This window comes from Epargyreus clarus, unplaced genomic scaffold (genome assembly GCF_041222505.1).
Source record: "Epargyreus clarus isolate Ecla_fem2 unplaced genomic scaffold, WU_Ecla_fem_2.2 ptg000031l, whole genome shotgun sequence".
NCBI lineage: Eukaryota > Metazoa > Arthropoda > Insecta > Lepidoptera > Hesperiidae > Epargyreus > Epargyreus clarus.
The window spans coordinates 5,556,934-5,573,202 of NW_027332236.1; the positions used below are offsets into that span (position 1 = coordinate 5,556,934).

The following is a 16,269-nucleotide window of genomic DNA, read 5'->3' on the forward strand; positions in this document are numbered from 1 at the left end:
GTCTTAAAAATCGGAGGTGTCTTGTAAGCCGTAACTCTTGTGCTGATATGTTTACTATGATTCCTGTATATTTACTATGATTCCTTCCTCAGCATTCCCCGCGTCCATTTTTAATGTATCTTATTATAACTTGTACGATTTTAATCTCCCAAGGTGTGGAGGAAGGTCGCCATAATGTTCAGCCCAGCTCTGGTTGCCTTGTCTGTCAAGCAGTTTAGTTTAATTTATATTAATAGTTGGGTTATAGCGCTTGTCAGTATGATGTTGTATATGAAAAGATTTATTATTTTATTGATTAATTACTGCTGATGTTATTAAAAATCGTTCATCATAATATTTGCGAAACTAACTAACTAGAGATTGTTTAATATGAATTTAAATTCAACTGCCTAAGGGTATACACATATAGGTACCTTGATTCTTCCACGTTCTTTTTAATGTGCTATATTAGGCGGTTTACACTATACGATGCGTATAAATATCTCATCACAGCAAAACCTCAGCAAACTATGAATTAATATGTTCTTCAAATAATAAAAACGCTGTTATGAATTTATAAAATAATATCAAATATCTGAAGATGCTAAAATACTTTCGATATACTGTACTGACAACTGACTTTCAGTTTCATGTTAGAATTTCGGTATCTTGGGATTTAATTTTCTAATCTTGATTTAATTTCTTGACCATCGGAACAGTATGCGACCCTCGCATTCCGTGGTAACGGGCAAGTGACGAATGAATGGCGGCGATTTATCTGCTTTCATATCGTACAAGTATTTCTAGTATATCCCACTGTGTTACCAACATCCTTGGTAACGCCACGCGACCCGCGGGAGTAAACGATTTGGCAATGAGATGGAAATCGTATTTTGTGCAAACGTTCTTTTTTAAAGTGTTTAGTTTCTATTTCACGGTCGTTATTATGATGATTTCATTGATTGGGTTGTTCTTTTTAGTAGAAAGAATGTAATTATTTAAAGGGAATGTTTTAATCTTTATTTTTTTTTAATAATCATGAAGATAGGTAATAAGTAACAATAAAATATTAACCGGCTCCTCAGGTGATCTTTCCATTTTAAGAAATACAGTCTCTTAAAGGTACATAAAATACTAACTTAAATTTAGTCAAAGAATTTCATACATTTTTCCATGTTTATTCTTACTTCATGTACGAATCTTCTTATTTCATGTACGAACACATTTGTCGTACGACGACTAGAAAGCGAATCGAAGTCTATAAAAATAATATATGAAAATACATTGGCAAAAGGTGTTTACTCTAAAATTTATTTTTCTTCACTTACTCATTGTTTTAAATCGATTTTTATGTTGGCATTTAGCGAAGATTGGATTGAAATTTTATAATTCATAAGCATTATTATTTAGATTTAAAATATTATATATAATTGAATTATTGTCAGTAGGTGACTTCCACGACTGATGGAGAAAGTTTTTAATTCAAAAACTTGTCAGAATGTGACAAAGTCGAAACGGGATTTTCAAAGTTGTTCTGAGCAAAATACAGTTTTATGAGACTGCCCAAAACTTTTCAAGGTTCCCTTACAAAGAGGGTTTTCTCGGATGCGTGAACGATGATTTGAGATTGAGCGTTGATTTAGTATAGTTAATCATAAGCAGCATAAGAAAATTAATTGTAAAAAATTTAAAGCCACATAATTTTTAAATGCCAATATGACATGAATTAAAGAAATTGGCTTAAAAACAAATCAATGGTATGTGAAGTCTACCATCCGCACTTGGCCAGCACTTTAATAGGAGAACCGTGCCCAGTAGTAGAACAGGGTAACTCGATAGTCTCAAGTAAATTTTGCAGCTATGTGGCAGTAAATTGCACCGAAATAATCATGTATTTTCTTGTTCACGGGACATTTGCACCGAATTCCACGATCACGTTGAATTCCATGTGATCCTGTGTACTGGAACACGGTGCATTGACGTGTTTGATGTATTCTCGACAAGTCTATTCCTGGTCGATATGACATTCGATCAATTTGAGCTTATGTATGGTGTCTAATCTCTGAAGTTTGTAAACTGGACTCTAATTAAGGTTACATAAATCCTTGAAAAGCTTATAGATTTTATTGATTCAAGAATTTTGACGGGGCAGTACAGTTTTAATTCGTGAATTAGCTTCGTACAGATACGATTGAAATATTTTTTTACTTTTTGTCTTTTGTTTAATTTTAAATGTTTAGATCTTTAATTATTGGGACATGAAACATACTCATCTCATGCAAATAAGAAAAGGTGTTTTTTTTGGCCTGCCTTAGCGGAGGCACTGCCGTGCCTCCAGATAGAAGCTCTCACAGTCCGACTAGGGTAGTACAATCACGCACCTATATCGGCTTTATAAGAACAATGTCAGTTCCGATATGTTCTGATTTGAGAGTTTGAGAGGTGTAGTAAGCATGATACACTTGTACGTAGCATTCTAATTAAGTCCTCAGGCTTAGCAACGCACCTGTAACCGATCTCAATTGGTACTTGAAACCTATTTCAGCCTTAAACGAAGCTACTATTTAAACAGTTTCCACAATGACCTCCTGCGTTACTATTTAGTAAACGTTACACGTTATTTAAACGTGGTAGTAATTTCCCTTGAAATCCGTTGATTGTTTCTAAGAAATGCGTCATTAAGTGTCTAATTACTTTTAACTGGAACCCTGCCAAAAATATAACAACATCTCTATTTCATTGTTGAACTTTTTGTGAACGTAAATTCAGGAAGTATAATAGGGTTGATTAGTTCGAGTACGTAGCTTCCGTGTTGATTAGTAATTGTTGAAACGGCTAACTTTTTAAAGTTTAAAGTAACTTTCGACGTTGTAAGTATCTTTAATATACATATTTTTGCCGCAATCGCACGATTGCCAAACTATCACAAATTGAAGCATGTGGATAGAACGTTTTGTTTGGTTTGTGTAGGTTTGCGACTGCTTGTAACAAGGCTTATGATTAGGCTAAACGTTTTTGAAGGATTGGAGTTTGTGTCAAACGCCATGCGTACGATCGCGGCATCTAAACTCACGGCAATGCGCAACGGATTGCCGTGCGTCTGCTGTTCCATCCAAACGCACTTGCCTAATTACAATTACATTCACAATGCAAAAATGGTCAATCTGACTTATGTAAGAAATACACTAAAAAAGTGCCAAATTCTCAATTGTTTCAATGGTATTCGAACTTACGTCATACTAATTCTAAAGATTGCACCTTTAATAACAAAAGTATAGTTTCTTGATTATAAACACACAAATAATGGCCATTTTTAAATTCCTTAAAAGCCTATATTTTCGCCCCCATAATGAATAAACAAAAGTAGAATGTTTGTCAACGGTAAACAACTATCAATTTAGTCATTATTGACAGATGATCCATCGAACAAACACAACATTGAAGAACACAACCCGTTTTATCCAGCCAGATCAGAGACAACTGAAACTTCCAACACCTCATTCGTAACGCCTCGTGTAGACGGACATGATAATCAGACTAAAAGAGTTATTTATCTGATAAAAATAAAGAAGGTGAAAGAACTCTCTGTACTGGTTCTGAATGCAGTGCCACTGACATATTTATTTATGAAATTTGAATGTACTGAAGAATTGCATTAGTTTTGTTAGGAATATGTTCGGGCTATTTCAGTCATTTCTTTTGCTAAATTATTGTAAATTTTAATACCCATGGTGTAGGTGGGTTCCATAGGGTTTTCCATATTGTTAATAGAAGCTGAATATTCGGTATTTTTTTGACTCGACTAAGGTCATAATCCAGTCAATCCTCATGATCATTGATCATTTTCAGATAGGATTACTCTTATTCAGTTTCAGAGAAGGAGACTCCCTTTAATAAATATTAATCCGGCAAATGCTGGACTCCAGTCCCCTTACTTATGTTGGTTGCATACAAACAATCAATCATGCATACAAACATCCAAAAATAGTTCAGCTGTCACATAAACTTTAGCAACAACCGGAATACCAGCGTTACAGAATTACCCCAATCTGTCGATAAGTTATTTAAAACCGAAGCCGGAGATATAACCGGCTGGACTAAATCCGAACGTTTCTATTTTCGTTTTGTTATTATTGCATTGCGACCGAATTAAAGTTTGCAGCGCTAGCCAATAAACTGATTATAGAATTGGTCCGGTTATAGAAAAGCTGATGTCTCACGGCAGGTGAACTGCTTTGCTTGTAAGTTATTACGTGATGTAAATAGTACGCATGAACAAAAGTAGGTAATAGAGATGCAAAGTTATATCGATTGTGATATCTATGATCTTGTCATGTACACAACATGACAAGATCATAGATGGAAGTAGTATGAAGAAGATGAAAGAAGATTGACTAATCTCGGTATAACATACAGAAAGTGACAAATGACATGACAAAAAATGTGGATTTCTGAAAGTTTCTTGATGATCACGGCAGAAGTTAGATTTCATTATGAGCTTCGTAAAATTAGTTAGCTGAAGTGACAGTAAGCCGACTTCACTCGGACCACCGTTGAGCGTGAAGAAAGAAAGATTTTTAAATGGTAACGAGATTTAGGGGATAAGAGCAGATGTCCGATTTAGAGGACTAACAAAAAGCCATAAGATTTAAAGACTGCTTTATCAATTTGATTGGCGCTAATTAAGGGAGTTCCGATAGTCGATCTCAAAAGAGTGATGAATGCTGGAAAAAGTAATTGAAAGGGTTCTTTTTCTTACATTTTATTGAGAAATTCTGAACAATTAGGGAATTAATAAAAAAAGAAACAGAAATATACCTCTTTATGATCGAACCGATCATTATGGCATGCAGAAATAATATTTGTTCATTTGCATACATGATCGCATGTGCGTTAATGTGTGCGAAATGTTTCGCGTTCTTCGCGTTGTTGCACTAAAATCTCAATAGCTCGAAATTCCATCACATGTGATTTACGAGTCATGTGATAGAATATTCTGGAAAGAAATTACGGTTCAAATTTAGTATAACGTTCAACGAGATTATTTTGCGAACGATGCAATATGCGTTGTGATTAGATTATTATTAGTGTACGAGTAGATTACATGTGAACGTTAGTGGTACGTTATGGCTTGCTTTATATACACTTTTAAGTTTACTTTGACACATTATTCGAAACGTAAAGTTCATATTTTGTTGGTAGAACCCTTTGTGGTTCGACTCCGGAGGAACCACTGCCATTACTAATAACAGCAGTATTCAGCGCAGCTGTGGTCTGGCTTGAAGGGTGTGGTAAGGGAGAGGGAGAGGGAGGGAGTACTTATCCGAGGCCTTCCAGCTTAGTCGTGAGGGGTATCGGCGCATCTGTAGCCGACTTCAGGTAGTAACATCTAATCCTATCTGAGGTTGATTATAGATGTCCACAAGCGGCAGTAGCCATTTACCATCAGGTGGACTGCATGCTCGTCTGCTGCTCCTATACTATATAAAACATGTAGAGGCAGAACTAGTTCCTTTTTTAATATAAAGATGCATGTATAATTAATTCATTATAAATTACACCAACACATAAGATACTCCAATAAATCTACAAGAAGAGTGTCATCAGTGCGTCATTTCGGCTTCCAAGACACACCTCTGAAATCATACGCGTCTTAGAATTGAATATTAGCTGTAACGGTGGATCAAAATATCGTGAGGAAAATGAAATGTCTGTAATGTTTTTCAGTGTTGGATCCCGAGGAAAGGGGAGGAGGTAAGAGCTTAAGCCCCCCCTCCCTCCCTCAAATATAAAATGATTTACTGAAGTCTATGGAGACAAACTAGAATCTACAGAAATAGGATCGACAAATTTTTGAAATAGGAGGATCATTTTTCACTGACTTATTTCGCAAACCGCATACTTCAAGGATACGAAAATTCTAGATGTATTAGGTACTGATATTCTTAATGGGCAATAAGTCTACCAAATCGAATTTGTCCAACGAGGTCATTAACTTACCAATGACACAGTAAACTGACGGTTTACAAACATATCGTTATGATCACGTTTCCTAATTCTGCATAACAGTGAGCTACCAACGTGACAGTCATCGGTCCGTCTGGTGCATAGTCACTTGGTTGGTTGCCAACGGCGCCGGTGTTTCGCCGAAAAACCGTAACTGGGACGATATCTCACTCAATTATCACTGTCACTAACTGTTTTCTAAGGAAACCGCTTGCATTGTGCTCTTCCTGTACCCCGTAATGCTAAACAGTGCGATGAACTCCGGTTTCTAATAAAATGATGATAAACGCGTGTCGTGATGTATCATATTTTCAAAGACGAATTGTTTCTATGAATTTTAGGTGTAACTGTTACATATTCGCTCGTAATAGAATGGAAGTAGATGAAAGGTGTTGAAGACAGACATTTGTAACCAAATAGATAAACCGTCCTACTAGAGATAATTAACAAAGAATATTTCGCTATCACTAGAGACTACTTGTGATAGGGAAGCATTTGTTAAAAAGTAATTGTGTAATGTGTAAAATGAGATGAAGAGATATTCTATGTTCGCTGAAAAATTGAGAGAAAATAAAAATTGTACATTTGATCTAATTTGTAGACGCTCACTACCAAATCGTATTTTCAATCGTAATTCGTAAATGAAGTGACTTCCCGAGAGTCAGTCGACACCAAAATTTCAAGTTACTGGAAAAATTTAATTGGACCCTAAATTACTTCAATCAGTTCAAATTCCGCACTCAATATGCGGCAAACACGCAATTAATAACGACACAGCAATAAATCTCCGTTGGCATTATTACCAGCTCGAAAAGGGTGGGGCCGAAGGTTGAGAAACTCTGGTCTAGATCGTTGAACTTCATGAATGGGGAATTAAAAAGAAAACATTTTTAATGTTGGAATTGTAAGATTTAGGTTATGATTACTCTCAGAAATACGATCATAGTAATTTTGATTTACATCCCGCAAACAAATTCTTGGCAATGACACGACCAGGGTCGCAATGTATCCGGTGTTTTACGGACAGTCTGATAACATCTTTACAAAACATCTTTTTTTGTACCAAACCAAAAGTTATAATGAGAATATAGTCCCAAGGTTTCCAATGTACTAAGAATATATTGTGGGGCATATTATTTATTATTCTCATTCGAATATTATATTTGCTGACATATAGCTTCCTGTGAAGTATGAACGTATAATACAAACACGGCTTCATTTATTTTGTATAGACCTTCAAAGTTCCGTTTTAGCGAATTCGTAATAAACCAAATGATAATGTAATTATATTAAAGTACCATATCATTAAGAGAACACGCGATTATTTTGCTTGTGACCTTTGGTTTGATTGCGGTAATGACACTAGTTGGTATTAAAATCAACAATACTTAAAGATTTTTCGAGGAAGTGAATTAAAATAATTTTATTGTTATTTATTTTATCATACTTTTATTGTATTTTTTCTTTCCATATAAGTTTGCTGTTTCCGTGATTCCGCCTGCAAAAAAATGTATTATATTTCTAAAAATATTGCACAATTTATACCTCTGTGCATATAAGAAAATGTACAGGTTAAATTGATATACCACATTATTATGTTTATTTAAATAAACATGATTACAATACATACTGTCATTTTCATATTTCATTATATTCCGTTTTGTTTAAGGAATAGGAGTAATGCAGCTTTTCTGGAGCAAAACCGCTGATAAATTTAACATTAGAAGTTGTTGGGATAACATGTACAGGACAATCTTTAATCATTTCAAAATGTGGACACCCTAGTCACCACTGAAGTGAAATTGTTTATGCTGCCACAATTGACTCGTTTACGCATCGATAATAATTTGATAAATACCCTCAGTGGAAAGTGATCCGGTCTGTTTATCTCAATCGTTTGTAGGCTAAATACTAGTGGTATTTAGGTTGGATTTTTTTGGAACTCCACTGTGGCGAAATGTATCGTTTTTTAACGCACTATCTAGATCAGTGGTGTTATATTTAAGAATGGATTTGTTACGTTTGTTACATTGTTTTGTGTAAGACAAGTGTGTTACAGTTTTTCTGTGAATCTTGTATATCTTTGTATCTCTGACGTCAGTTTTCAATTTTAAACAAAGGAACTGCATAAAGCATAGAGATACTATTAAAATGATGCTTTTTACATTAATAGGGCCGTACACTACAATTCCCTGTGTATATGTCATGAATATACACAAAGACATCAATACTCAAGACTCAAAAAGGAACTCTAAACTTAACATTGATGTGTCTGATTCGTCGGGGATTGAATCTAGAACTCTTTAGTGTGAGACCGGTGTAATGAAAACTTTGCCACAAGGGGCATGCATTGTTTTAAATAATGCAATATGACTGAATTCTGTAATTTTTCAAGGTAAACGTCTTAAAAACGAACGGTAATTATTATAGAATAAACTGCTGTTATATTTTAAATATAAATTTAAGAGCCGATGTTCCACTGCATTCTAGCGGTTTTTAAGCTATTGCATAGCTTTTATCGCGGGCTTTGAGCGCGGTGACCGAATCGAAAAATTCCGTAACGAAAATTAATAACACGTCTCGGTTGCCTGGAGACCATAAAAAGTCTCCAGGCAACCGAGTTGTTGACTGTCAATAGAAAAATATGGATATAATTGAATAAAGTATTATTTTACATTCCTTATTATTTTATTTGATATTGGCGACGAGATGTCGAATGAACTAAAAAACAATAAGAAAATACGAGCCACATTACGTGGGTTAATGAAACGAACCGAAAATTACAATTCGGGAATAGAAAAAATTGACAATGAAGAAATAAATATACGACTGAATTCTTTACAAGAAAATTTGAACAAATTCTACGCGATTCAAGAAAAAATTGAATGGCTTACAGAAGAAGAAAATTTAGAAGAGGAAATAAAATACAGGTACGAATTTGAAGAAATATATACAAAGCTAAAATTTAAATTTTTGAATGTACAAAAAGAAAATAATCGGCTAATACCTGAATGTTCTTTTATATCGGCAAGAGCGGAAGTTTATTTGATAAACTGTTAACTGTCAAGGCACGCTTGAGACGTACACCTAATACAAAAGGGTTATCACCTTATCAGTTAATGTTCGGCAGAGAGGTAAGAACCTATATGCATGCCTTATTTAAGAAATCCGCCCCACTATCCAGATTACATTACAATGCACCGCCAACGAAGGAGTTCGGACAAGGTGATAAGGTACAAGTCCGCAATTACACCAACCCAAGAGTTAAATGGGAGTTCGGAGTCGTCATCCGAAGATTAGGTACACTCCATTATGAAGTCAGAACTGAAAATGGCATACTGGTGCGCCGTCACCTTGACCAAATGCTGCCGGCGCCCCTGGTGGTGTAAGTGAAAATAGCGGTGGAGGACTGTTGGATATCAAGTCTCCAGGCAACCGAGTTGTTGACTGTCAATAGAAAAATATGGATATAATTGAATAAAGTATTATTTTACATTCCTTATTATTTTATTTGATAACCTTAATTCATCAACTTGAACACAGATGGCAGTATACACATTTTTTTATAATCCGTGCGGAAATCTTAAAATTGCGTGAAGTATATTTTATATTCCCATTATAAAATTCAAAATTATATTACCATATTATCCAAATAATGTTTTATCAACATAAGCTATGTTGAATTCTGGATTGATAAAATAACGTAAAAGAGTGTTTGTAATTTTTAAACGTACAATTACAACTGACAGACTTGACAGTACAAAATCAAAACGCCATTATGATTTATGGTACAAATAATTTGTGTACAAAGTGTTTTAAATATGAATAAACAAAGTGCATTTATTAATGTAAAATGCGATGTACCTGTAACATTCGGCCAAATGTTACAGGCACATCGCATTGATCCATTTATATTGCTGGTTGTTAATACTTTACGTCACTTATTAAATACTTTTCTATTTTATATTTTAGAATGTTCAGTCTTGCTTGGAGTTATGAAATGTCAGCTGATATTTGCAATGTCTTATATAATGGAGATATGATAAAATAGTGGATCAAGATGTATTAATGTAAATGTTAATGATTATGGAAGAATAATATATTTTATTTCTAGAATTCCTTCTGAGCGTTTTCATAGCATAAAAAATGCTATGCAATAGCTTTACCGCGGCAGTCTCCGAGTGCCACACGTATTTTTTTTTCATTTCTCATTTTCTGTTCAGGGAGTACTGCTTTGGAACGCCTTGCCCGTGCATATCCGTAAAGCCCCCAGTAAAGCTGTGTTCAAAAAGCTTGTCCGAGAACATTATTTAAATTCCTCATCGAACTCGTAATCTCCTGTTGTTACTATTTAGGTGTATTTATTTAATTATATATATAATAAATTTAGTTTATTTATATGTATTTATATATAGGTATATATATATATATATATATTATAATATATACTTATTAAATCATTTTAATATGTATTTTTTCTTACCCCTAATACATATTTATAATATCTGCTGTTTTCATTATTGTTTGTCGTTTATTTTCTTTTGTTGCTTTGTAACACCTGCTGCAAATTCTCTACATCCACGCAGGGATCGCATCCACGCAGGGAAAAAAAAAATCAGCTGGTTAGTAATTATTTTTCATGACCTTGTTTATGATACATGTTGGAGAGGGGGGACGCCTTAAAAAAAACCTTATATTTTGTAGGACAAATATTTTTTCACGTTATTTAGATAATTGTCTCGATAATTAATAAAAAAAAATCGGTTAGTAATATTTTTTTTTGATTCGTCAAATCAACATATTTCATCCCTATTATTTTAGTTATAAACCACAATCGAGAACTTTCGTACGAGAATTTGTTGGGCGTCTCATTAAAACGAAGCTATTCTGGAACACTCAGCTTGATACTAATTATTTTTACATTAAGTATTAGTACTACAACTTTTAAGTGTAGGTCCGAGATGACATACCATGTAATTTGTAGGACAATGTGCATGGTAGACTATGTAAATGGTAGACAGCCAATAAAAAAAAAAAATCAGCTGGTTAGTAATTATTTTTCATGGCCTTGTTTATGATACATGTTGGAGAGGGGGGACGCCTTAATAAAAACCTTATATTTTGTAGGACAAATATTTTTTCACGTTATTTAAATAATTATCTTGATAATTGACAAAGAAAAATTTGGTTAGTAATAAATTTTTAGAATTCGTCCGGTCAACATATTTTATCCTTGCTGCCCCATCAAGCTACCATTTACCAACATTGCTGTAAGGAAAAATGTTGGGCGTCTTGTCGAAACGAAGCTACTCACGAAAAATCAGATCAGCTTGTTATTTATAAATGATGAAAACTATACTAGGGATCCTGTACTAAATCTTTCGTACAGGAAAGAAAATTCGCCAGTTTCGTCTAAATTGCTATTTCTCCGAATTTTAATTATAAATGCGCTCTACAATTAATAACGGCGGAAATGAGAGATAATCAAATTTTAATATTACAATGGAAGCGTCAAAGGTAAAATTCTATGAAATTTTTGATTACATTAACAGATATTCCAATGCTTCAAAGATTGTTTGTAATAATAAAATTCCTTTTCCATAGGAAGGAAATCCCGGTTTATGGATAGAGATTTTAATAAAATTGCTTAACATATTTTTTTTAGTAGAATTGTCTGTACTAATGTACCTAAATTAAAATGTTTTTTTAACATAACCCTCTCAAATAATATCTAAGATCAATTTCAGTAACTTTTTTTAATTAATCCTAAAAAAATGAAATCAGTGCAAAAATGGTACGTTTATTAAACACACAATTTTCTGTCTATCGTAAGAAGTTATTAATTTTCTGAAGTCATCAGTAGGCACTTCATTAGGTGGTATTTGTAAATCGCTGGACTTCTACTAAGTACATAAATAGAAAAAAGATCAGTATATTTTTTCTTTTACTAACACAAAGAGATATATTAACGTTCTCAGAATGGACCGTTTTACATGTTTAATCCAATTCCGAGTAGAGTTGGGATAATAAAGATCGTGTTTACGTTTTAGAGGTCTTTCCGACAACAATGGATTGTTAACTAACACTGTAACACGCGTTGAATAGCCAGTACGCATGTTTGTTTATATGCTGTAATGTTTTGAACTATATTTCACGGAAAATTAGCACTGTGTTGGTACGTTGTCCTTCATCAAGCGTACTGAAACCGCGTGATGGAGTGTGATGATAAGTGATGATGAACTCTATATTGTAGAATAATTTATAGCGAACTGTAAGGCATAGAATGAAGACTAACGCTTTCTACTCACTCACTCACTCACTTGACTGGATTGGTTGGAAAACTGGTAGATCGTTCCACCAATACACTTTTAGGCAACGTGATGAAGTATGTTCCAAGCTTCCCCATGGTGGGGAAGACATATGCCCAGCAGTGGGATGTTCACAAAATAATACAATAACGAAGCTTTTAAAGAAATAAGTGTGTGCTTAGGGGTGTAAAGATTTGTGACAATATTTCGAATGGACACAGTTTTTAGTCTACTACATTGCCGTTTCATTAAACTGCGTAATTATACCACTGTTGTATTAATTTTCTTTCAATACTGGGATTCGAGGGATATCATTGTTATTTTTAAACGCATATGTTGTATGGCGTTTAACTATCAACAATTGATACGATTACCTCGGCGGAAACCAGCCGACTTTTATATATCCTTTCTACTGTGTTTTGAAGCGAAATAAATGAAAAATAAACTTGTAATTCGGGCTCGATGATACGAATGTTATTGTAAAAGAACTTGTTAACATGCAAGAAACAAATGTATACTTACGTTGTTTTCGGAAATTATTTTTGGAAACTGCAGTCACAATTATTTTTATACGAGTGTTAAATGTTAAGGGCTAGTTTCTTTCGTACTTACCTTAAATATGATGTTTTGTTATTACGCTCTGTTAATGCTTATATGTATGTCCGCAAGTTTATCTAGCTTCTGTCCAATCGTTTTTGAGATGTCATGAAGTCTTGTTAAGATTGATTGTATCGTTTTCAATATTTCGTAGAAAAAATATAATTTTATTTATTTTAACGACGTTAGGTACATGTCGATTATCTTCCTAATATTGAAATTTTATTCCTGTTTCAATATTGATATACTTAACTTGACTTTCAATTTCATAAAATAATATAGAGTTATAGTAGTTTTATATTTTCCACGTAGCACCATCTAATCCACCCTTCTTAATTTCCAGGTCATAGACTTCGGCAGCTCGTGCTACGAGCACCAGCGCGTGTACACGTACATCCAGTCGAGGTTCTACCGCGCGCCCGAGGTGATGATGGGCGCCCGGTACGGCATGCCCATCGACATGTGGTCCCTGGGGTGTATACTGGCGGAACTGCTCACAGGTATGTTTTGAGAACCTCTTGATAGTCTAAAAAAATAATCTGTCGTCGTTTTAGGGTTTAGTATCCAAAGGGTAAAAACGGAACCTTATTATTACTGACTGTCTGTCTGTCTGTCGGTCTCAAGGCTCTAGCTCTGGAACCGTAATAGAAAAACACTTGAATATTTTACGGAGTATGTATGTATAACGTTGACCGCTACAACCTGGTTATTTTTGTTACCGGTTGACCGATAACGAAAATACTAAAAAATAAAAAAATTGAAAATAAATGGTGGTCATAGAAGAAACCGCTACTCTTCGACGTTTTTCGCTTTATCTATTGAATCGTAATATGTAGACAGTTCAAATTTTCACAATGTATTTACTTGAAGGGCTGTTATAATTACTTTAATTAAAAATGATTCTTACTCTCTAACTATTGATATGAAACTTCTAAATGTCGATATATCTACTCGTTATGATCGTAGTCTCGTTATGATCTTATAGCCTTTGTGGTGAATTTCTAACCGGCTAAGTAACCGGTAACTTGTAGTGGTCGATAGTTGGTGTTGGGAACTTCTAACAGCCAACTACTCACTAATAACGAATCTTGTTGAGAACTTTTAGTAGGTAACTGCTCCTGTAGAGCTTTATAAGGCTTATCTGAAGTATGAGGTTTGTAAGGCCTTATCTAAAGTCTATGGTAAGATATGATGCTTTCAATTTAGTCTTTAAAATTAGCGAGTCATCGATGCTTGAGTTTATACGAGTAATCGTAGTTATGTATGCCCATCATCATCATCATTAGCAATCCATTACTGTACCACTGCTAGGCACAGGTCCCCTCTTAAAACGAGCAGGATTAGGTCAAAGTCTACCGCGTTGGCCAAGTGCGAATTGGTAGACCTCACACAATTTCGAGAATTTGTTAATTAGTGGTGCTTTGGACTCGAACTCGGACCCCCTTTAAAATCCGCGAATCAACCACTTGGATATCACTGTGCAGTTGTAACTGTTGTAAGAATCATTTAACATTAGATTAACTATGGTCCTAGTTGGATACATCCGTTGTATGAAAAGTAAACTAACTCCTTTATTTTTCTACCTTCTTCGTTCCATTGTTCTAAGTTACAATATTTTTCTTTCATTTCCTTGGTCTTCTGCCTGGAAACCATTTAAGCGGAATAAATTTTCAATGAATTTTTCCACGGCGAGTGTATCCATGTACAGTATACATACATCGGGCTTTTTATTTTTCATAATATTTTCCAAGAAAATGTCGTCAACAAAGGAAAGAGTCGGCTGAAAACTCCATATTTGTACGTTCAGGACTTCGTATTGCAGATTTTCTCTTTTTTATAGTCATTACTCCTATTTGCACGGGTTTTTTTGAAAGCCGTACACCGGTAATGGTACCCTTTTGTCTCGTTTGTGTTTGGAAAAATTCAAAATACTTTTCAGTTTACATTTTACAAAGGAACGTGTGATAATATTTCATGTAACTTTCAAAGAACGTTTGACTTATTTTTAGTTTCACAATATTTTGTAGTACCTATTAATTAAACATATTCGGTCTTATTCATAAAAAATGCTTATAGAAGGTTTTAAGCACTCATTAGTTAAAGTGTTCGATAAGCTTATAAAACGTTCTATAAAATTGCTTATTCATAAACGTTCCATAAACCTCCTATAACTAATGTGTCGCTAAAGTCAACTATAAATGAAAATGTTGCCATTATAGTGAAGTTCGGCGAACAAATTGACAAATATCCATAGATAAACATCATTAAATGACATTATTTCGTACTAAAAAAATATTCTGTCTTGGCATTCTTGTCAATGCGTTGTCAATAAAACCAAATAACATGTCAGTGTCATTGTATTTGTAAATACCGCGAATTTAAAAATATTTTATTTGGTAAAATAGGATATTAAGCAAAAGTTGTTAAAAGATAAAGGAGTGAAAATTGGTTGGGTATAAATGTTTTGTTAAGTTTCGTTTTGTAAACATTCGCAATATCTTATGGCAGTAAACATTGTATTTCAGAAGATGTACCAGGATCTCTGCGATCTAATTTACGATCATTACGTACGAGATCAATTATAAAATTTAGTGTCGATTTAGTAAAGCGATAACGCTTCCGAAAGTCTTCGTCGTTTAAAGAAAACGGATCACTCTTTGGTGCAATGTTCTTCGAAGTGGACGGTTTTCTAGATTATTAATAATATCTAAGCTTTGTAAAATTTGCATTGTAATTTGAAATAGTGATATAATAATGTTATTTATCGGATATTTAAATAAATTATTTCAAGTTTATATACAAAACGGACATTGCCATTTAAAATTTATTCAAAACATATTGTCAAATTAGGTTAGTAATCACTAATCAGCTGATGAGAGTCCGCCATCTTTGCCTTATAGCACTGTTATAGTAGGGTTCTGGCCTCTATAAGTTATAGAAGGCTTATAGAACGGTTTAGTGCCTAAAATACGTTTATGAATAACACTTTTTGACAATCGTACTATAGCAACGTTATAAGTGTGCTATAACATTTTATGAATAAGACCGATTATGTATATCGGATGCATAAAGTTCAAATGGAAGAAATGGTCATTTATACTCAAATTGTCCTAAGTGTAGTATAGTTGGGCACAGTTAGTAACTGTAAGAAATTTTCCCTTAATCGTCGCATATTTATATAGAAGGTGGTAGAACCCTTTGTGGTTCGACTCCGGCGGCACCACCGCCACACCTATTTCTACCTAATAACAGCGGTGTTGGGCGCTGCTGTGTTCCGGTTTGAAGGGTGTGGTAAGGGAGACAGACTTTTCCGAGGCGTTCCAGCTTAGTCCTCAGGGGTAGCAGCGCATCTGTGGCTGACCTTAGGTAGGAATATCTA

The 16,269-nt window shown here is 34.2% G+C and overlaps 1 protein-coding gene across 1 annotated transcript in view; it reads left to right on the top strand.

Moving 5' to 3' along the window:
- Nucleotides 1-16,269, top strand: part of Dyrk3 (Dual-specificity tyrosine phosphorylation-regulated kinase 3) — a 220,202-nt gene that overhangs the window by 198,776 nt on the left and 5,157 nt on the right. The window contains exon 2 of the mRNA XM_073089939.1: nucleotides 13,234-13,390. Within this exon, the coding sequence (XP_072946040.1) occupies nucleotides 13,234-13,390 (157 nt within the window). The remainder of the gene's footprint in view (nucleotides 1-13,233; nucleotides 13,391-16,269) is intronic.